We start from the raw sequence: 21,176 nt of genomic DNA, 5'->3' as shown, positions 1-21,176 counted from the left end.
TGCAATACTATACTTCTATGGTAGCCAACGTTTCAAATGCAGGTTTGACAGGTCTGTGAGTGTACACTTTATCCAAAACCTAGTGAGGGTTTACTCATGTTTAAGATAAGATAAGATAAGATAAGATAAGATAAGATAAGATAACCTTTATTAGTCCCACACGTGGGAAATTTGTTTTGTCACAGCAGGAGTGGACAGTGCAAAAGTTACTGGCTCTTCCAGTCTGCATGTCAATGTAGTTAGGAAGCACTCAATTTAGAGCAATTGTGTGATTGGGTGAATGTGGCATGTTGTATAGAGCACTTTGAATAATCCAGGAGAGTAGGAAAGTGCTATATAAGAATCAGTCCATTCACTGTCTGAACAGAGTTTTGTCACGTTGCTTTTGCACTATTATGTTCCAGCACATGTTGTTATTACATGGCTTGATTAAGGTACACATTAGGCTGACATCTGGGGCCAGAGTTGAAACTGTTCTGGGCCAGCACAAGGCCAGCAATGTGTCTGAAACTGGCCTTGCATTGGCCCATGTGTGGGCCACCTCTGGCAAACCAGATCTGGGCCACCAAAGGGCCGTCATTCTTTACGGTATGTGGGCCATGTTTAAGCACATTGTATGGGCCAGATCTGGGCCATACCAGTTTTGCTATGTGGGTTATGGATGGGACAATATTTATCTGGTTCATCTTTAGCCGTTACCTTCGGATCTGCAGCTGAAGAGACAGTAGTCTTTTGCACTAAAACTGGTTTCCTGAATGTTGCAAGCTTTAAGAAGGCCTCTCTAGCTTGGGAGAATAGTTGCTTGGAAGTGCAAAGCTGGGATCGTTCCCTGTTTTAGCTTGGTGGCAGATAAACTGAGTAAAGAGAAGGGAGGATAGGATGTATGATACTCTTCCTTATACTTGGATCCTTGAGAAACCCATTTGTCCTGCACGTTGTAAATGGTAAATGGCCTGTATTTGTATAGTGCTTTTACTAGTCCCTAAGGACCCCAAAGTGCTTTACACATCCAGTCATCCAACCATTCACACACGTGATGGCAGCTTTTCTACATTGGGGCCAATGCCATGAGCGGTGTCCAGGTAAAGATAGCCATCCTCCTTAGCTGATAGTAGCTCCATTAGACCAAGATCACCAAGTTCTCTTAACTTACGATTGTCCTTCTTTGAGATTTTAGGAAAGCTGTCCAGTTTCTCAAACAAAGAACTTCCTATGACCTCAGGGGCACCGTAACATTCATCCAACCTGTCCCAAGTCATGTTTAAGGTTGCTTTAAGGCTGGGTTGCCTACCTGAACTGCCCTCATATGCCTCACATACTCTGACGACTCTTTCCCAAGCCATTTCAACAGCAAGTTCAACTCTTCAATGGCTGTAAGGTCTAAATCCTTTATTGTGTTAAGGAAAGATGACCTCCATGCTCTGTGGGTTTCTGGACAGTCATCAAATTTTTACAAACCAGTACTCACAAGCTCTTTCTGTGCTAAATACTTGTCAATGCCATGTCCATCATACCTGCAGACTCTGGATGCACACTCTTCGTCGGTGGACTAGCTGCATATCGCGGAGTGACAGACCTTGCCCTTTCCTGACATTTGTCACTATATGGTTCCTGCAGGGTTGCCTGTTTTTTAATATGGGGAGACGTTTGTCTTGTAGTTGGACAGGTAAGTTGTTCTTCGGCATCCAGTTGCGGAGAGTAGGAATGCTGTTTAATACTTTCATTGTCCTCCTCCTTCCAGGTGTTTTGAGAACATTGCGTCGTAAAGCAGGTGGGGTGCTCTGGGTTCTGGTCATGTGCCAAGTGCAACGTCGTTTCAGATTGTTGACTAAGACGTGTGGCCTGGTCCCTACCATATTCACTTACACGTTCATTCAAAGTTTTGCTGAGTGGCTTTTCTTACTGCAACGCTCCTCACCCAGATGTTCTGCTGATGCCTCCAATATCTCTGTCTGGGCAATGGCAGCTGGAGCCTCTTTTCCAGATGCAGGGCATCTAAATTAGCCTCCAATCTTGCTTTGTCGACTTTGATAGCAATTTCCCTTTCTGTAAATGTTGCACGTGCTTTTGCAGCTTCTACTAACGGTCTTGCTCGTGCTGCCTCAACACCCGCAGATGATTTTGATGAGCGTGTAGAACTAGAACACCGGGAAGTTTAATCTTTAACTGCTTCATCTTTAATGCTCAGCGATTCCTTCAGTGAATGTGTCACAACCTGGGCCTCTGACCCAGCGCTCTGAGTTTATTTTTGTATCTTCTCATGTTAGCTTTGTGATCACGTGTTAGTCCTATTTAGTTTAGGTTAAAGGCAGTCATTATTTATTGTTTCCTTGGTTTCAATGTTTGGATTCTTGTCTAATTTATCATGTGTTTTAGATCTGTGAGCTAAGTGTTGTCATGTCTAGTTTCTTGTTTTATTTTGAAGTAGATTGCATGTTCTGGGTTCATGTGGTTAGTTTTTCTCTCCCCTGTGTTGTCACTATGTTTGATTCTAGTCAGCTGTGTCCTCATGTGTCTCCACTTCCCCTGATCACCTCATGTGTGTATTTAAGTCCTCAGTCTTCCTGTATGAGGTGCCATAAGGGACATTATTACTGAAACGCTCTCACACACACTACTGAAATACACTCACGCACTCCACTGAAACCAGTGGCATTTCCGCTGAACAGGAAGTTGTTTCCTGACAAGGAAACTGATGGAAAAAGTGGTATATTTCAAAACACTATAAGGATGTCTACTCAGCAACCTTGCTAGTACAGCAGTCCCCAACCTTTTTTGCGCCACATAAACGATATAAAAATAAAAATAAACGATAAATACCATGAAAACCATAAATTTCAAACTCAAGCCTCAACTCTTGCGACCAACGACTCACAGACCGGTACTGGTCCAGGACCTGGGGGTTGGGGACGGCTGTGCTTGTAGCCTAAGTGAAGCAGCTGCATTACTTAACAATATTTTTAGCTTCCTTGAATCAAGGAATGGATTCAAGGTGCAACAGGGAATTCGGCAAGTATGTCTTGTTTCCCCTAAGCTTTTTATATTGGCAACTCAGTTGTTAACACTATTAATCAAAAATTCTAACGACATACAAGGAATATCAATTTTTAATAAAGACTTCAAAATAAGTCAATTCACAGATGATACATCTATTTTTTTTTAAAGATAAATACATGGTAGAGAAAACTAAAGCTTTTCGTTTATCTCTCAGTATCAAAAAATGTGAACTTCTCCCGATTCATACAAGCTCTGACTCCTCAATAGCTTTGGTTAGAGTTGAATCTAAAGTTAAATATATAGGGCTAATAATATCTAAAAAAAAAAAAAAAAAAAAAAAATTAGCAGAAAAGACACCAATATTTCTAACTGTATCATGGAGATGAAGAAATCACTTAGCCACTGGCTAATCAGAGACCTCGCTATTTTTGGCAGAAACATTCTATCTAAAGCTGAAGGCATCTCCAAATTGATTTATCCTTGTCACTCTCTATATATCTCCTCTAAAAGCATTAATAAGGCTAACACAGTTATTTTCAAATTTTTGTGGAGGAATAAAACCCATTACATAGAAAGATATCAGCCTGTGAAGGAATACAATAAAGGTGGTATCAAAACTCCAGAATTAGAATTTATGGTTGGCACCCTTAGAATTAAATGGTTAAAATCTTGTCTGTCACAGCCAGACTCTACTTAGCTCCACATCCCATGATCCTTGTTTAATAAAATAGTATACAGGATTAGAATTTATTTTGAAATGTGATTTTGCGGTAAATATAATCCCCATAAAGATATCAAACTTTCCAAAACAGACTTTGCATTTTTGGGAAAATGAGATTTACCCACAACGTCTCCCCATAATTCAACCTTATGGAATAATAGGGTAATAACACTTAATCAAAAATCAATTTTCAAGAGTGACTGGTTTGAACAAAAAGATTATATTCATAACAGATTTGTTGGATGATAACGGTGTCATTCTAAGTTACACAGACCTTTCAGAAAAATATTGTCTAAACTGTTCTCAAAGAGAATATAACAAATTTTGTGAACTGGTCCCACTGCCTCTGCTTCATTTGATTAAAATTTTTATGATATACAATAATTTCTCATCAGTGCTCCCAAATTTATTGCCAGGGCAATGTCAGCTGTTTGATAAAAATGCAATAAGAAATTTGTTAGTAGTTTCTTCAAAGACAAAATATTTCATAGTTACAACAGAATGGTGACATGGCATGGTTCTAATTTAGTTATTTCATATACACTGGATAAAGCATACTAAAAATTTATGAAATAGCCTATTCTACCTAAAGTTAAAGAAACACACTTTAAACAAAATTAATCCTGTGGCAGAATTTCTAAAAAAAGAGATTTGGCTTTGAGGTGGATCAGTGAAGCGCAGTTTGGATCTTCTTTTGCTGCTGGTTCAGTCAATATTGTTAGGAGAGAGATAAAACTAACAGCTTTAGAATCTGTGCAAAACCAGCATGAAAACAAAGCGCGGATCCACCGACAGATCAGAATCAGTGAGCTGTCGGCTTTCAGCCTTGACCGTGTCTGTGCCGTTGGGTGAGAAAGACAACATCTCACTGATTCTGATCCGCGGGTCCGCGCTTTGTGTTTACGTCTTTGTGCAGAAGCCGTGTTCCTGCTCTCATTTACTGTCTTAGCTGTTTGGTGGTTGTTGAAATTTTGTGAGGTTTCACCTGAGATTCTGGCATTTCGGGCAAAATAAATTTATATTAAAAAATCAATTCATGATTTTAATGAATCGATTTCACGTTATCCAAGCCAGAATCGATTTTAATCAATAAATCGATTATAAAAACCCACCCCTAACTAGCAGGTTGCTAAGTAGACATCTGTGTAGTGGTTTGTTTGAAATCTACCACTTTTTCCTTCAGTTTCCTTGTCAAGAATTAACTTCCTGTTCAACTGAAACGCCTTGGTTTTTCAGTTGTGTGTCTGAGAGCGTTTCAGTTGTGTGTGTGAGAGCGTTTCAGTAGTGTGTGTGAGAGAGTTTCAGTTGTGTGTGTGAGAGCATTTCAATTGTGTGTGTGAGAGCTTTTCAGTAGTGTGTGTGAGAGCGTTTCAGTTGTGTGTGTGAGAGCGTTTCAGTTGTGTGTGTGTGAGAGCGTTTCAGTAGTGTGTGTGTGAGAGCGTTTCAGTAGTGTGTGTGTGAGAGCGTTTCAGTAGTGTGTGTGAGAGCGTTTCAGTAGTGTGTGTGAGAGCGTTTCAGTTGTGTGTGAGAGAGTTTCAGTTGTGTGTGTGTGAGAGCATTTCAGTAGTGTGTGTGAGAGCATTTCAGTTGTGTGTGTGAGAGTTTCAGTTGTGTGTGTGAGAGCGTTTCACTTGTGTGTGTGAGAGCGTTTCAGTAGTGTGTGTGTGAGAGCATTTCAGTTGTGTGTGTGAGAGCGTTTCAGTAGTGTGTGTGTGAGAGCGTTTCAGTAGTGTGTGTGAGAGCGTTTCAGTTGTGTGTGTGAGAGTTTCAGTTGTGTGTGTGAGAGCGTTTCAGTTGTGTGTGTGAGAGCATTTCAGTTGTGTGTGTGAGAGCGTTTCAGTTGTGTGTGTGAGAGCGTTTCAGTTGTGTGTGTGTGAGAGCGTTTCAGTTGTGTGTGTGAGAGAGTTTCAGTAGTGTGTGTGAGAGAGTTTCAGTTGTGTGTGTCAGAGAGTTTCAGTAGTGTGTGTCAGAGAGTTTCAGTAGTGTGTGTGAGAGCGTTTCAGTTGTGTGTGTGAGAGCGTTTCAGTTGTGTGTGTGAGAGAGTTTCAGTAGTGTGTGTGAGAGAGTTTCAGTTGTGTGTGTGAGAGAGTTTCAGTAGTGTGTGTGAGAGCGTTTCAGTTGTGTGTGTGTGAGAGCATTTCAGTAGTGTGTGTAAGAGCGTTTCAGTTGTGTGTGTGTGAGAGCATTTCAGTAGTGTGTGTGAGAGCGTTTCAGTTGTGTGTGAGAGAGTTTCAGTTGTGTGTGTGAGAGCATTTCAGTAGTGTGTGTGAGAGCGTTTCAGTTGTGTGTGTGTGAGAGCGTTTCAGTAGTGTGTGTGAGAGAGTTTCAGTCGTGTGTGTGTGTGAGAGCATTTCAGTAGTGTGTGTGAGAGAGTTTCAGTTGTGTGTGTGAGAGAGTTTCAGTTGTGTGTGTGAGAGCGTTTCAGTTGTGTGTGTGAGAGCATTTCAGTTGTGTGTGTGTGAGAGCGTTTCAGTTGTGTGTGTGTGAGAGCGTTTCAGTTGTGTGTGTGAGAGCATTTCAGTAGTGTGTGTGAGAGCGTTTCAGTAGTGTGTGTGAGAGCGTTTCAGTTGTGTGTGTGAGAGCGTTTCAGTAGTGTGTGTGAGAGAGTTTCAGTTGTGTGTGAGAGCATTTCAATTGTGTGTGTGAGAGCCTTTCAGTAGTGTGTGTGAGAGCGTTTCAGTTGTGTGTGTGAGAGAGTTTCAGTTGTGTGTGTGTGAGAGCGTTTCAGTAGTGTGTGTGAGAGAGTTTCAGTTGTGTGTGTGTGAGAGCGTTTCAGTAGTGTGTGTGTGAGAGCGTTCCAGTAGTGTGTGTGAGAGCGTTTCAGTTGTGTGTGTGAGAGCGTTTCAGTAGTGTGTGTGAGAGAGTTTCAGTTGTGTGTGTGTGAGAGCGTTTCAGTTGTGTATGTGTGAGAGAGTTTCAGTTGTGTGTGTGTGAGAGCATTTCAGTAGTGTGTGTGAGAGCATTTCAGTAGTGTGTGTGAGAGCGTTTCAGTAGTGTGTGTGAGAGCGTTTCAGTTGTGTGTGTGTGAGAGCGTTTCAGTTGTGTGTGTGTGAGAGAGTTTCAGTTGTGTGTGTGTGAGAGCATTTCAGTAGTGTGTGTGAGAGCATTTCAGTAGTGTGTGTGAGAGCGTTTCAGTAGTGTGTGTGAGAGCGTTTCAGTAGTGTGTGTGAGAGCGTTTCAGTTGTGTGTGTGTGAGAGCGTTTCAGTTGTGTGTGAGAGCATTTCAGTTGTGTGTGTGAGCGCATTTCAGTTGTGTGTGTGAGAGCATTTCAGTAGTGTGTGTGAGAGCATTTCAGTAGTGTGTGTGAGAGCGTTTCAGTAGTGTGTGTGAGAGCGTTTCAGTTGTGTGTGTGTGAGAGCGTTTCAGTTGTGTGTGAGAGCATTTCAGTTGTGTGTGTGAGCGCATTTCAGTTGTGTGTGTGAGAGAGTTTCAGTAGTGTGTGTGAGAGCATTTCAGTAGTGTGTGTGAGAGCGTTTCAGTAGTGTGTGTGAGAGCGTTTCAGTTGTGTGTGTGTGAGAGCGTTTCAGTTGTGTGTGAGAGCATTTCAGTTGTGTGTGTGAGCGCATTTCAGTTGTGTGTGTGAGAGAGTTTCAGTAGTGTGTGTGAGAGAGTTTCAGTAGTGTGTGTGAGAGCGTTTCAGTTGTGTGTGTGTGAGAGCGTTTCAGTTGTGTGTGAGAGCATTTCAGTTGTGTGTGTGAGCGCATTTCAGTTGTGTGTGTGAGAGCATTTCAGTAGTGTGTGTGAGAGCATTTCAGTAGTGTGTGTGAGAGCGTTTCAGTAGTGTGTGTGAGAGCGTTTCAGTTGTGTGTGTGTGAGAGCGTTTCAGTTGTGTGTGAGAGCATTTCAGTTGTGTGTGTGAGCGCATTTCAGTTGTGTGTGTGAGAGCATTTCAGTAGTGTGTGTGAGAGCATTTCAGTAGTGTGTGTGAGAGCGTTTCAGTAGTGTGTGTGAGAGCGTTTCAGTTGTGTGTGTGTGAGAGCGTTTCAGTTGTGTGTGAGAGCATTTCAGTTGTGTGTGTGAGCGCATTTCAGTTGTGTGTGTGAGAGAGTTTCAGTAGTGTGTGTGAGAGAGTTTCAGTAGTGTGTGTGAGAGAGTTTCAGTAGTGTGTGTCAGAGAGTTTCAGTAGTGTGTGTGAGAGCGTTTCAGTTGTGTGTGTGTGAGAGCGTTTCAGTTGTGTGTGTGAGAGAGTTTCAGTAGTGTGTGTGAGAGCGTTTCAGTTGTGTGTGTGTGAGAGCGTTTCAGTTGTGTGTGTGTGAGAGAGTTTCAGTTGTGTGTGTGTGAGAGAGTTTCAGTTGTGTGTGTCAGAGAGTTTCAGTAGTGTGTGTCAGAGAGTTTCAGTAGTGTGTGTGAGAGCGTTTCAGTTGTGTGTGTGAGAGCGTTTCAGTTGTGTGTGTGAGAGAGTTTCAGTAGTGTGTGTGAGAGAGTTTCAGTTGTGTGTGTGAGAGAGTTTCAGTAGTGTGTGTGTGAGAGCATTTCAGTAGTGTGTGTAAGAGCGTTTCAGTTGTGTGTGTGTGAGAGCATTTCAGTAGTGTGTGTAAGAGCGTTTCAGTTGTGTGTGTGTGAGAGCATTTCAGTAGTGTGTGTGAGAGCGTTTCAGTTGTGTGTGTGAGAGTTTCAGTTGTGTGTGTGAGAGCGTTTCAGTTGTGTGTGTGAGAGCATTTCAGTAGTGTGTGTGAGAGCGTTTCAGTTGTGTGTGAGAGCGTTTCAGTAGTGTGTGTGAGAGCATTTCAGTAGTGTGTGTGAGAGCGTTTCAGTTGTGTGTGTGAGAGCGTTTCAGTAGTGTGTGTGTGAGAGCGTTTCAGTAGTGTGTGTGTGAGAGCGTTTCAGTAGTGTGTGTGAGAGCTTTTCAGTAGTGTGTGTGAGAGCGTTTCAGTAGTGTGTGTGAGAGCGTTTCAGTTGTGTGTGTGAGAGCTTTTCAGTAGTGTGTGTGAGAGCGTTTCAGTTGTGTGTGTGAGAGCGTTTCAGTTATGTGTGTGTGAGAGCGTTTCAGTTGTGTGTGTGTGAGAGCATTTCAGTTGTGTGTGTGAGAGCGTTTCAGTTGTGTGTGTGTGAGAGCATTTCAGTAGTGTGTGTGAGAGCGTTTCAGTAGTGTGTGTGAGAGCGTTTCAGTTGTGTGTGTGAGAGCTTTTCAGTAGTGTGTGTGAGAGCGTTTCAGTTGTGTGTGTGTGAAAGCGTTTCAGTAGTGTGTATGAGAGCGTTTCAGTAGTGTGTGTGAGAGCGTTTCAGTTGTGTGTGTGAGAGCGTTTCAGTAGTGTGTGTGTGAGAGCGTTTCAGTAGTGTGTGTGAGAGCGTTTCAGTTGTGTGTGTGTGAGAGCATTTCAGTAGTGTGTGTGTGAGAGCGTTTCAGTTGTGTGTGTGAGAGCGTTTCAGTTGTGTGTGTGAGAGCTAAAATTTCAGTAATGTGTGTGAGAGCGTTTCAGTTGTGTGTGTGAGAGAGTTTCAGTTGTGTGTGTGAGAGCGTTTCAGTTGTGTGTGTGAGAGCTTTTCACTTGTGTGTGTGAGAGCGTTTCAGTAGTGTGTGTGTGAGAGCATTTCAGTTGTGTGTGTGAGAGCGTTTCAGTTGTGTGTGTGTGAGAGCGTTTCAGTAGTGTGTGTGAGAGCTTTTCAGTAGTGTGTATGAGAGCATTTCAGTAGTGTGTGTGAGAGCGTTTCAGTTGTGTGTGTGAGAGCGTTTCAGTTGTGTGTGTGTGAGAGCATTTCAGTAGTGTGTGTGAGAGCATTTCAGTAGTGTGTGTGTGAGAGCGTTTCAGTTGTGTGTGTGAGAGCGTTTCAGTTGTGTGTGTGAGAGCTAAAATTTCAGTAATGTGTGTGAGAGCGTTTCAGTTGTGTGTGTGAGAGAGTTTCAGTTGTGTGTGTGAGAGCGTTTCAGTTGTGTGTGTGAGAGCTTTTCAGTTGTGTGTGTGAGAGCGTTTCAGTAGTGTGTGTGTGAGAGCATTTCAGTTGTGTGTGTGAGAGCGTTTCAGTTGTGTGTGTGTGAGAGCGTTTCAGTAGTGTGTGTGAGAGCTTTTCAGTAGTGTGTATGAGAGCATTTCAGTAGTGTGTGTGAGAGCGTTTCAGTTGTGTGTGTGAGAGCGTTTCAGTTGTGTGTGTGTGAGAGCATTTCAGTAGTGTGTGTGAGAGCGTTTCAGTAGTGTGTGTGAGAGCTTTTCAGTAGTGTGTGTGAGAGCGTTTCAGTTGTGTGTGTGTGAGAGCGTTTCAGTAGTGTGTGTGAGAGCTTTTCAGTAGTGTGTGTGAGAGCATTTCAGTAGTGTGTGTGAGAGCGTTTCAGTTGTGTGTGTGAGAGCTTTTCAGTTGTGTGTGTGAGAGCGTTTCAGTTGTGTGTGTGAGAGCGTTTCAGTAGTGTGTGTGTGAGAGCGTTTCAGTAGTGTGTGTGTGAGAGCATTTCAGTAGTGTGTGTGAGAGCGTTTCAGTAGTGTGTGTGAGAGCGTTTCAGTTGTGTGTGTGTGAGAGCGTTTCAGTAGTGTGTGTGAGAGAGCATTTCAGTAGTGTGTGTGAGAGCGTTTCAGTTGTGTGTGTGAGAGCGTTTCAGTTGTGTGTGTGAGAGCATTTCAGTAGTGTGTGTGAGAGCGTTTCAGTAGTGTGTGTGTGAGAGCATTTCAGTAGTGTGTGTGAGAGCATTTCAGTAGTGTGTGTGAGAGCGTTTCAGTAGTGTGTGTGAGAGCATTTCAGTAGTGTGTGTGTGAGAGCGTTTCAGTTGTGTGTGAGAGCATTTCAGTAGTGTGTGTGAGAGCATTTCAGTAGTGTGTGTGAGAGCGTTTCAGTAGTGTGTGTGAGAGCGTTTCAGTTGTGTGTGTGTGAGAGCGTTTCAGTTGTGTGTGAGAGCGTTTCAGTTGTGTGTGTGAGCGCATTTCAGTTGTGTGTGTGAGAGAGTTTCAGTAGTGTGTGTGAGAGAGTTTCAGTAGTGTGTGTCAGAGAGTTTCAGTAGTGTGTGTGAGAGCGTTTCAGTTGTGTGTGTGAGAGAGTTTCAGTAGTGTGTGTGAGAGCGTTTCAGTTGTGTGTGTGAGAGCGTTTCAGTTGTGTGTGTGAGAGAGTTTCAGTAGTGTGTGTGAGAGTTTCAGTAGTGTGTGTGAGAGCGTTTCAGTTGTGTGTGTGTGAGAGCATTTCAGTAGTGTGTGTAAGAGCGTTTCAGTTGTGTGTGTGAGAGAGTTTCAGTTGTGTGTGTGAGAGTTTCAGTAGTGTGTGTGAGAGCGTTTCAGTTGTGTGTGTGTGAGAGCATTTCAGTAGTGTGTGTAAGAGCGTTTCAGTTGTGTGTGTGTGAGAGCATTTCAGTAGTGTGTGTGAGAGCGTTTCAGTTGTGTGTGTGAGAGTTTCAGTTGTGTGTGTGAGAGCGTTTCAGTTGTGTGTGTGAGAGCATTTCAGTAGTGTGTGTGAGAGCGTTTCAGTTGTGTGTGAGAGCGTTTCAGTAGTGTGTGTGAGAGCATTTCAGTAGTGTGTGTGAGAGCGTTTCAGTTGTGTGTGTGAGAGCGTTTCAGTAGTGTGTGTGAGAGCTTTTCAGTAGTGTGTGTGAGAGCGTTTCAGTTGTGTGTGTGTGAGAGCGTTTCAGTTGTGTGTGTGTGAGAGCATTTCAGTAGTGTGTGTGAGAGCGTTTCAGTAGTGTGTGTGAGAGCGTTTCAGTTGTGTGTGTGAGAGCTTTTCAGTAGTGTGTGTGAGAGCGTTTCAGTAGTGTGTGTGAGAGCGTTTCAGTTGTGTGTGTGTGAAAGCGTTTCAGTAGTGTGTATGAGAGCGTTTCAGTAGTGTGTGTGTGAGAGCTTTTCAGTAGTGTGTGTGAGAGCGTTTCAGTTGTGTGTGTGTGAAAGCGTTTCAGTAGTGTGTATGAGAGCGTTTCAGTAGTGTGTGTGTGAGAGCTTTTCAGTAGTGTGTGTGAGAGCGTTTCAGTTGTGTGTGTGTGAAAGCGTTTCAGTAGTGTGTATGAGAGCGTTTCAGTAGTGTGTGTGTGAGAGCTTTTCAGTAGTGTGTGTGAGAGCGTTTCAGTTGTGTGTGTGTGAGAGCTTTTCAGTAGTGTGTGTGAGAGCGTTTCAGTTGTGTGTGTGTGAGAGCTTTTCAGTAGTGTGTGTGAGAGCGTTTCAGTTGTGTGTGTGTGAGAGCTTTTCAGTAGTGTGTGTGAGAGCGTTTCAGTTGTGTGTGTGTGAGAGCTTTTCAGTAGTGTGTGTGAGAGCGTTTCAGTTGTGTGTGTGAGAGCGTTTCAGTAGTGTGTGTGTGAGAGCGTTTCAGTAGTGTGTGTGTGAGAGCGTTTCAGTAGTGTGTGTGAGAGCGTTTCAGTTGTGTGTGTGTGAGAGCATTTCAGTAGTGTGTGTGTGAGAGCGTTTCAGTTGTGTGTGTGAGAGCGTTTCAGTTGTGTGTGTGAGAGCTAAAATTTCAGTAATGTGTGTGAGAGCGTTTCAGTTGTGTGTGTGAGAGAGTTTCAGTTGTGTGTGTGAGAGCGTTTCAGTTGTGTGTGTGAGAGCGTTTCAGTAGTGTGTGTGTGAGAGCATTTCAGTTGTGTGTGTGAGAGCGTTTCAGTTGTGTGTGTGTGAGAGCGTTTCAGTAGTGTGTGTGAGAGCTTTTCAGTAGTGTGTATGAGAGCATTTCAGTAGTGTGTGTGAGAGCGTTTCAGTTGTGTGTGTGAGAGCTTTTCAGTTGTGTGTGTGAGAGCGTTTCAGTTGTGTGTGTGAGAGCATTTCAGTAGTGTGTGTGAGAGCGTTTCAGTTGTGTGTGTGAGAGCTTTTCAGTTGTGTGTGTGAGAGCGTTTCAGTTGTGTGTGTGAGAGCATTTCAGTAGTGTGTGTGAGAGCGTTTCAGTTGTGTGTGTGAGAGCGTTTCAGTAGTGTGTGTGTGAGAGCATTTCAGTTGTGTGTGTGAGAGCGTTTCAGTTGTGTGTGTGTGAGAGCGTTTCAGTAGTGTGTGTGAGAGCTTTTCAGTAGTGTGTATGAGAGCATTTCAGTAGTGTGTGTGAGAGCGTTTCAGTTGTGTGTGTGAGAGCTTTTCAGTTGTGTGTGTGAGAGCGTTTCAGTTGTGTGTGTGAGAGCATTTCAGTAGTGTGTGTGAGAGCGTTTCAGTTGTGTGTGTGAGAGCTTTTCAGTTGTGTGTGTGAGAGAGTTTCAGTTGTGTGTGTGTGAGAGCTTTTCAGTAGTGTGTGTGAGAGCATTTCAGTAGTGTGTGTGAGAGCGTTTCAGTTGTGTGTGTGAGAGCTTTTCAGTTGTGTGTGTGAGAGCGTTTCAGTTGTGTGTGTGAGAGCGTTTCAGTAGTGTGTGTGTGAGAGCGTTTCAGTAGTGTGTGTGTGAGAGCGTTTCAGTAGTGTGTGTGTGAGAGCGTTTCAGTAGTGTGTGTGAGAGCGTTTCAGTAGTGTGTGTGAGAGCGTTTCAGTAGTGTGTGTGAGAGCATTTCAGTAGTGTGTGTGAGAGCGTTTCAGTTGTGTGTGTGAGAGCTTTTCAGTTGTGTGTGTGAGAGCGTTTCAGTTGTGTGTATGAGAGCATTTCAGTAGTGTGTGTGAGAGCGTTTCAGTTGTGTGTGTGAGAGCTTTTCAGTTGTGTGTGTGAGAGAGTTTCAGTTGTGTGTGTGTGAGAGCTTTTCAGTAGTGTGTGTGAGAGCATTTCAGTAGTGTGTGTGAGAGCGTTTCAGTTGTGTGTGTGAGAGCTTTTCAGTTGTGTGTGTGAGAGCGTTTCAGTTGTGTGTGTGAGAGCGTTTCAGTAGTGTGTGTGTGAGAGCGTTTCAGTAGTGTGTGTGTGAGAGCGTTTCAGTAGTGTGTGTGAGAGCGTTTCAGTAGTGTGTGTGTGAGAGCGTTTCAGTAGTGTGTGTGAGAGCGTTTCAGTAGTGTGTGTGAGAGCGTTTCAGTAGTGTGTGTGAGAGCGTTTCAGTTGTGTGTGTGTGAGAGCGTTTCAGTAGTGTGTGTGTGAGAGCGTTTCAGTAGTGTGTGTGAGAGCGTTTCAGTTGTGTGTGAGAGAGTTTCAGTTGTGTGTGTGTGAGAGCATTTCAGTAGTGTGTGTGAGAGCATTTCAGTTGTGTGTGTGAGAGTTTCAGTTGTGTGTGTGAGAGCGTTTCAGTTGTGTGTGTGAGAGCATTTCAGTAGTGTGTGTGAGAGCATTTCAGTTGTGTGTGTGAGAGTTTCAGTTGTGTGTGTGAGAGTTTCAGTTGTGTGTGTGAGAGTTTCAGTTGTGTGTGTGAGAGCGTTTCAGTTGTGTGTGAGAGAGTTTCAGTTGTGTGTGTGTGAGAGCATTTCAGTAGTGTGTGTGAGAGCATTTCAGTTGTGTGTGTGAGAGTTTCAGTAGTGTGTGTGAGAGCGTTTCAGTTGTGTGTGTGAGAGCGTTTCAGTTGTGTGTGTGAGAGCGTTTCAGTAGTGTGTGTGTGAGAGCGTTTCAGTAGTGTGTGTGTGAGAGCGTTTCAGTAGTGTGTGTGAGAGCGTTTCAGTAGTGTGTGTGTGAGAGCGTTTCAGTAGTGTGTGTGAGAGCGTTTCAGTAGTGTGTGTGAGAGCGTTTCAGTAGTGTGTGTGTGAGAGCGTTTCAGTAGTGTGTGTGAGAGCGTTTCAGTTGTGTGTGAGAGAGTTTCAGTTGTGTGTGTGTGAGAGCATTTCAGTAGTGTGTGTGAGAGCATTTCAGTTGTGTGTGTGAGAGTTTCAGTTGTGTGTGTGAGAGCGTTTCAGTTGTGTGTGTGAGAGCGTTTCAGTAGTGTGTGTGAGAGCGTTTCAGTTGTGTGTGTGAGAGTTTCAGTTGTGTGTGTGAGAGCGTTTCAGTTGTGTGTGTGAGAGCGTTTCAGTTGTGTGTGTGAGAGCATTTCAGTTGTGTGTGTGAGAGCGTTTCAGTTGTGTGTGTGAGAGCATTTCAGTAGTGTGTGTGTGAGAGCATTTCAGTTGTGTGTGTGAGAGCGTTTCAGTTGTGTGTGTGAGAGCGTTTCAGTAGTGTGTGTGTGAGAGCGTTTCAGTTGTGTGTGTGTGAGAGCGTTTCAGTAGTGTGTGTGAGAGCTTTTCAGTAGTGTGTGTGAGAGCATTTCAGTAGTGTGTGTGAGAGCGTTTCAGTTGTGTGTGTGAGAGCTTTTCAGTTGTGTGTGTGAGAGTGTTTCAGTTGTGTGTGTGAGAGCGTTTCAGTAGTGTGTGTGTGAGAGCGTTTCAGTAGTGTGTGTGTGAGAGCGTTTCAGTAGTGTGTGTGAGAGCGTTTCAGTTGTGTGTGTGTGAGAGCATTTCAGTAGTGTGTGTGTGAGAGCGTTTCAGTTGTGTGTGTGAGAGCTTTTCAGTAGTGTGTGTGAGAGAGTTTCAGTTGTGTGTGTGTGAGAGCGTTTCAGTAGTGTGTGTGAGAGCATTTCAGTAGTGTGTGTGAGAGCGTTTCAGTAGTGTGTGTGTGAGAGCGTTTCAGTTGTGTGTGTGAGAGCTTTTCAGTAGTGTGTGTGAGAGAGTTTCAGTTGTGTGTGTGTGAGAGCGTTTCAGTAGTGTGTGTGAGAGCTTTTCAGTAGTGTGTGTGAGAGCGTTTCAGTTGTGTGTGTGAGAGCTAAAATTTCAGTAATGTGTGTGAGAGCGTTTCAGTAGTGTGTGTGTGAGAGCGTTTCAGTAGTGTGTGAGAGAGCGTTTCAGTTGTGTGTGTGAGAGCTTTTCAGTAGTGTGTGTGAGAGCATTTCAGTAGTGTGTGTGAGAGCTAAAATTTCAGTAGTGTGTGTGAGAGCATTTCAGTAGTGTGTGTGAGAGCGTTTCAGTAGTGTGTGTGTGAGAGCGTTTCAGTAGTGTGTGTGAGAGCTAAAATTTCAGTAGTGTGTGTGAGAGCTAAAATTTCAGTAGTGTGTGTGAGAGCGTTTCAGCAATAATGTCCCTTACGGCATTTCATATTCCTGTGTTCAGCGTCGTGTTGTCTGTCATCTCTCAGTCATAGAGTGTCATAGGTTTTTGTCTTCACTGTGTTTGATAGTTACTCAGTGTTCATGGTTTCTTCATAGTTTTTTCACTGAGTTTCATAGTCTTTTAGTTACACAGTGTTCACATTCCTCTTTGTTTTCTTAGTTTCATGTTTTGTCTGCAGCCAGCTAAATAAAGCTCGCTTTTGGTTAAAAACACGTCACGTCTCCTGCAACGCCTTTCTCTCTGCATCTGGGTCCTGAAGTCAAACCAATCCGGCGCACCCTGCCGTGACAGAAGGGCTTCTCCTACATTTTTTGTCCATGTTCTCTGCAATCTGCTGCAATAGTATAGTTTAGCCATCTGGGTATTCGTCTTTTCACTGTACTGCTCTCCTTGTGTGTGTGCATATGTGCGTATGTACACAATTCAGCAGCCAACCAAACTCCATTCAAAAGGATACGGGAGTCAGGATATAGCATCCAAGCTCCAGGTGACTTATTTTACATTGCACTACCATACACCATTGCATCACAGTGAAAAGACAATGCTTTTGAAGGCATAAACAAGAAAGAGGATTGCAGCAGACAATTACAGGAACCCTTCAACTTACACTGAACAAAAATATAAACGCAACACTTTTGTTTTTGCTCCCATTCCCCATGGGATGGACGTAGAGACCTAAAATTCATTCCAGATACACAATATAACCATCCCTCCCAAACAGTGGTCACAAATCAGTCCAAATGTGTGGTAGTGGGCACATCTGCTATATTGAGATAATCCATCCCACCTCACAGGTGTGCCACATCAGGATGCTGATCTGACATCATGAGTAGTGCACAGGTGTACCTCAGACTGCCCACAACAAAAGGCCACCCTGGAATGTGCAGTTTTTTGCGCTATTGGGGGTCTGGGGACCCAGAACCGGTCAGTATCTGGTGTGACCACCATTTGCCTCATGCAGTGCAACACATCGTCGCATGGAGTCTATCGGGGCGATCGTGGCTCAAGAGTTGGGAGTTCGCCTTGTAATCGGAAGGTTGCCGGTTCGAGCCCCGGCTCGGACAGTCTCGGTCGTTGTGTCCTTGGGCAAGACACTTCACCCGTTGCCTACTGGTGGTGGTCAGAGGGCCCGGTGGCGCCAGTGTCCGGCAGCCTCGCCTCTGTCAGTGCGCCCCAGGGTGGCTGTGGCTACAATGTAGCTTGCCATCACCAGTGTGTGAATGTGTGTGTGAATGGGTGGATGACTGGATATGTAAAGTCCTTAGGGACTAGTAAAGCGCTATATAACTACAGGCCATTTACCCCAACTAACATGGCTGACTTCTTGTTCTTGGTCAAAGTGCATGCACATTAACAACAATTTACAAGGCCCAGTAGGGGGCACTAAACTCAAGGCAGAACAGACCTCCAAGCCCATTGTTCAGTAAGTGGTGCTAGTTTCAGTCATTGTACAAATGTCCTGTTTATAAGGTTTGAACCTGCAGTCACCTGATCCTGATGAACCGTTTCTCCTACTGAAACGTCCAGATGAACAGAATCAACTCTGTGGGAGTTCCTCACTTGGATAATTGAGAATCAAGACAATTACATTTAATTTTTAAATTACAGTTCATCTAATGCCCCTGAAAAGCTCTTAGCTTTACTATCATTTCTGAGTTAGCTCTCATTTTTTTCTCTTCCTGGAAATGCAGCAGCTATATCTTTAGCTAGCAACTCACTGCAAAGACTGCACACAAACAGTTTGTGTGTTTGCAGATATTTGTTAAACTCATAAAAACATAGCATTTGAAATTACCTGACACTTAAAAAAAAGTTACTCCCTTTATGCTTGCTCCTCTTCTATACCGCTATCCAGATGCTGAAGCACCACAGACACTGCACCTGCAGTCGCTCCGTCCCCCTTTAACTTACACCTCTGGGACATTTGAAATGTGGTGCTCAGAGATTCCAAGTGCTCTGACACTCAACTCCTTTGTAAAGATGGACGTGGGTCTGCTATGGTGAAAGTACGTCTTAACATGGACAACAAAAAGATCACAGAGTTATTTCTTGAGATAAAACAGACTACATGCCATAAACGAAAGAGCAGGTCAGATGCACTCATCTTTCACAGCAACTATCTGAATGTTCATTGGCAGAATAAATATGACTGTCTTTAGGCAGGGGTGGAATATATTGCATAGTATATTGTGTATAAGAAGAAGTGGACTGCAAATTGATAAGCTGCATGGTTTGGTTTGATAATAGGTTTAATGGGTCAAGGTCTGATGTCACAGGAACTGAGTGTTTCTTTACTTCCTCTGCAGCTTCTTTTGCTGCTGTAGACAAATACCAACAAACAACATACAACTGCAAAGTGTATATCTCCCCTTACCTTAGTCTTGAAGTGCATATTTATGTCTTACTCTTCCTATATTTATTGTTGTTATTTTGCACTGAATGAACTGGAGCCTCATCATCTCGTCTCTCTATACAGGGAGTGCAGAATTATTAAACAAATGAGTATTTTGTCCACATCATCCTCTTCATGCATGTTGTCTTACTCCAAGCTGTATAGGCTCGAAAGCCTACTACCAATTAAGCATATTAGGTGATGTGCATCTCTGTAATGAGAAGGGGTGTGGTCTAATGACATCAACACCCTATATCAGGTGTGCATAATTATTAGGCAACGTCCTTTCCTTTGGCAAAATGGGTCAAAAGAAGGACTTGACAGGCTCAGAAAAGTCAAAAATAGTGAGATATCTGGCAGAGGGATGCAGCAGTCTCAAAATTGCAAAGCTTCTGAAGCGTGATCATCGAACAATCAAGCGTTTCATTCAAAATAGTCAACAGGGTCGCAAGAAGCGTGTGGAAAAACCAAGGCGCAAAATAACTGCCCATGAACTGAGAAAAGTCAAGCGTGCAGCTGCCAAGATGCCACTTGCCACCAGTTTGGCCATATTTCAGAGCTGCAACATCACTGGAGTGCCCAAAAGCACAAGGTGTGCAATACTCAGAGACATGGCCAAGGTAAGAAAGGCTGAAAGACAACCACCACTGAACAAGACACACAAGCTGAAACGTCAAGACTGGGCCAAGAAATATCTCAAGACTGGTTTTTCTAAGGTTTTATGGACTGATGACATGAGAGTGAGTCTTGATGGGCCAGATGGATGGGCCCGTGGCTGGATTGGTAAAGGGCAGAGAGCTCCAGTCCCACTCAGATGCCAGCAAGGTGGAGGTGGAGTACTGGTTTGGGCTGGTATCATCAAAGATGAGCTTGTGGGGCCTTTTCGGGTTGAGGATGGAGTCAAGCTCAACTCCCAGTCCTACTGCCAGTTTCTGGAAGACACCTTCTTCAAGCAGTGGTACAGGAAGAAGTCTGCATCCTTCAAGAAAAACATGATTTTCATGCAGGACAATGCTCCATCACACGCGTCCAAGTACTCCACAGCGTGGCTGCAAGAAAGGGTATAAAAGAAGAAAAACTAATGACATGGCCTCCTTGTTCACCTGATCTGAACCCCATTGAGAACCTGTGGTCCATCATCAAATGTGAGATTTACAAGGAGGGAAAACAGTACACCTCTCTGAACAGTGTCTGGGAGGCTGTGGTTGCTGCTGCACGCAATGTTGATGGTGAACAGATCAAAACACTGACAGAATCCATGGATGGCAGGCTTTTGAGTGTCCTTGCAAAGAAAGGTGGCTATATTGGTCGCTGATTTGTTTTTGTTTTGTTTTTGAATGTCAGAAATGTATATTTGTGAATGTGGAGATGTTATATTGGTTTCACTGGTAAAAATAAATAATTGAAATGGGTATATATTTGTTTTTTGTTAAGTTGCCTAATAATTATGCACAGTAATAGTCACCTGCACACAGAGATATCCCCCTAAAATAGCTCAAACTAAAAACAAACTAAAAACTACTTCCAAAAACATTCAGCTTTGATATTAATGAGTTTTTTGGGTTCATTGAGAACATGGTTGTTGTTCAATAATAAAATTATTCCTCAAAAATACAACTTGCCTAATAATTCTGCACTCCCTGTATACTGTACTGTATATGGCAGAGATGACGATAAAGTTTACTTTGACTGACTCTTCAGGACTTACTGAGTTGATGTTGTTGTGCCTCTGTAGGAGATGGCAAGTCCAGACATGACAGTAAAGACAGAGATGGACAGTCGAGTCCGGTTTCCAGCAGGATGGGGAGGTCATCTGTCAGTCCCACCATGATGCTGACAGGAGGAGGAGGTGAGTCAGAAAGCAACATCACTGACTTCATGTTTAAGGAGTTTAACTATGAAGAGAAGAGAAAGGTCTGCTGAACATTGTGTCAGTGTGTCTTGAGAGAGAGAGATGTTTTTTACAGTTGTAGCACTCCAACTTCATGCTGCCATTTACAGAAACTTCAAGACAGGTAAAATCAGCTGAAGGACCGTGTTTGCGCTGATATTTTTATGTGCAGCATGTTTTCAGTGTGATAGATTTTGTATGTGCAGCTTGTTCCTGAAAGTAGTGGATGAAGCCCACTTGGTGGGAGTTGTTTAATCAGCCTCAATAAGCAAGCAGAAGAAGACACTCTGCCTGTCATTTGGAGTTATTAAAAGATATGGAGAAGTTCTCAAAACACAAAAATGAAGATAAAAGTGACATTGGAAAATATAGAGCGATGGAGAGAGTACAACCATGCAGTGATTAAAGCTTGGAAGTACTCACATTACTTTGAGTTTGATTCTGTAAAAAGTGACAGAAACATTAGCGTCTGCAGTGCACTCTGCATGGGAAGAAAACTTCTTTCTACAGCGAAAAATTAAATTTCAAATCTGAGCGTGCAGCGAGCGGGCTGCCACGGGAATGTGACACTCACAGAGAAACCCCCAGATGCCCCCACTGACATGACTGCTGTGGGCAAACCTCCACCCGCCCCACTCCTGCTAAACAGGTGACTATAGAAGTGCTGCTGAATCTTTGATTTAATTTATTTTCGACTGTGTTTTACTTGCATCTATTTGAAAGAGTGTAAACACAAAACATTTTATTTTATATGCTGGAATATGCAAAAAATAAGTTTAAATGTTAAAGAATTTCTTCAAGTCAAAGACTGTTGCATATAATTTCATTTTGCTTGATGCATAAAGTTAAAAGATTAAAACTAATGAAACAAGTTTATGAAGAGACTTTTTCATTAGATTCAGTTTGATATGATGGATTATGGAGAAAAAAATAGAATTGGGCTGAAAGGTCTGTTGCTTTACATTACATATTCAGGTTGTGTATCATGTTTTTAAAAAGTAACTGAGTAATAAGTTACTAATTACATTTGAAAATAAGTAATCAGTAATGTAACAGGATTGGTTTTTTGGAGAAGTAATAAGTGACTAATTACATTTTTTTTTAGTAATTTGAACAACACTGGTCACGAATGGTGCATTGTTTCTGGCTTTTGTACATTATTGCTGGGACAGCAGTTTACATGAAGACATGCTGTTTTGTGGAGAGCTACCAACACGAGCCATGACTCAGGAGAGTTTCCACTGCATTGACAACTACTTATGGGGATTTCATTTTTCTGGCAGTGGGGTAAGGTGTGTCAGCTACTAGCACCTGCTTAACTCTTATTATTTTACTTCCTGATCCCCACTTTGCTGTTAGACATGTATGTTTGGGGGCC

At 43.2% G+C, this 21,176-nt stretch overlaps 1 protein-coding gene across 2 annotated transcripts in view; it reads left to right on the top strand.

Moving 5' to 3' along the window:
• Window positions 1–21,176, top strand: part of nyap2a (neuronal tyrosine-phosphorylated phosphoinositide-3-kinase adaptor 2a) — an 84,017-nt gene that overhangs the window by 35,957 nt on the left and 26,884 nt on the right. For both annotated transcript variants that reach the window (XM_085429142.1, XM_085429143.1), the window contains exon 6: window positions 19,643–19,756. In XM_085429142.1, coding sequence (XP_085285268.1) covers window positions 19,643–19,756 — 114 coding nt within the window. The remainder of the gene's footprint in view (window positions 1–19,642; window positions 19,757–21,176) is intronic.

This window comes from Rhamphochromis longiceps, linkage group LG14 (assembly GCF_057381845.1).
Source record: "Rhamphochromis longiceps isolate RC_006_pf linkage group LG14, R_longiceps_female_GT1.1, whole genome shotgun sequence".
NCBI lineage: Eukaryota > Metazoa > Chordata > Actinopteri > Cichliformes > Cichlidae > Rhamphochromis > Rhamphochromis longiceps.
The sequence above is the reverse complement of the archived record's forward strand: the minus strand, read 5'-3'. Positions and strand labels throughout refer to the sequence as shown.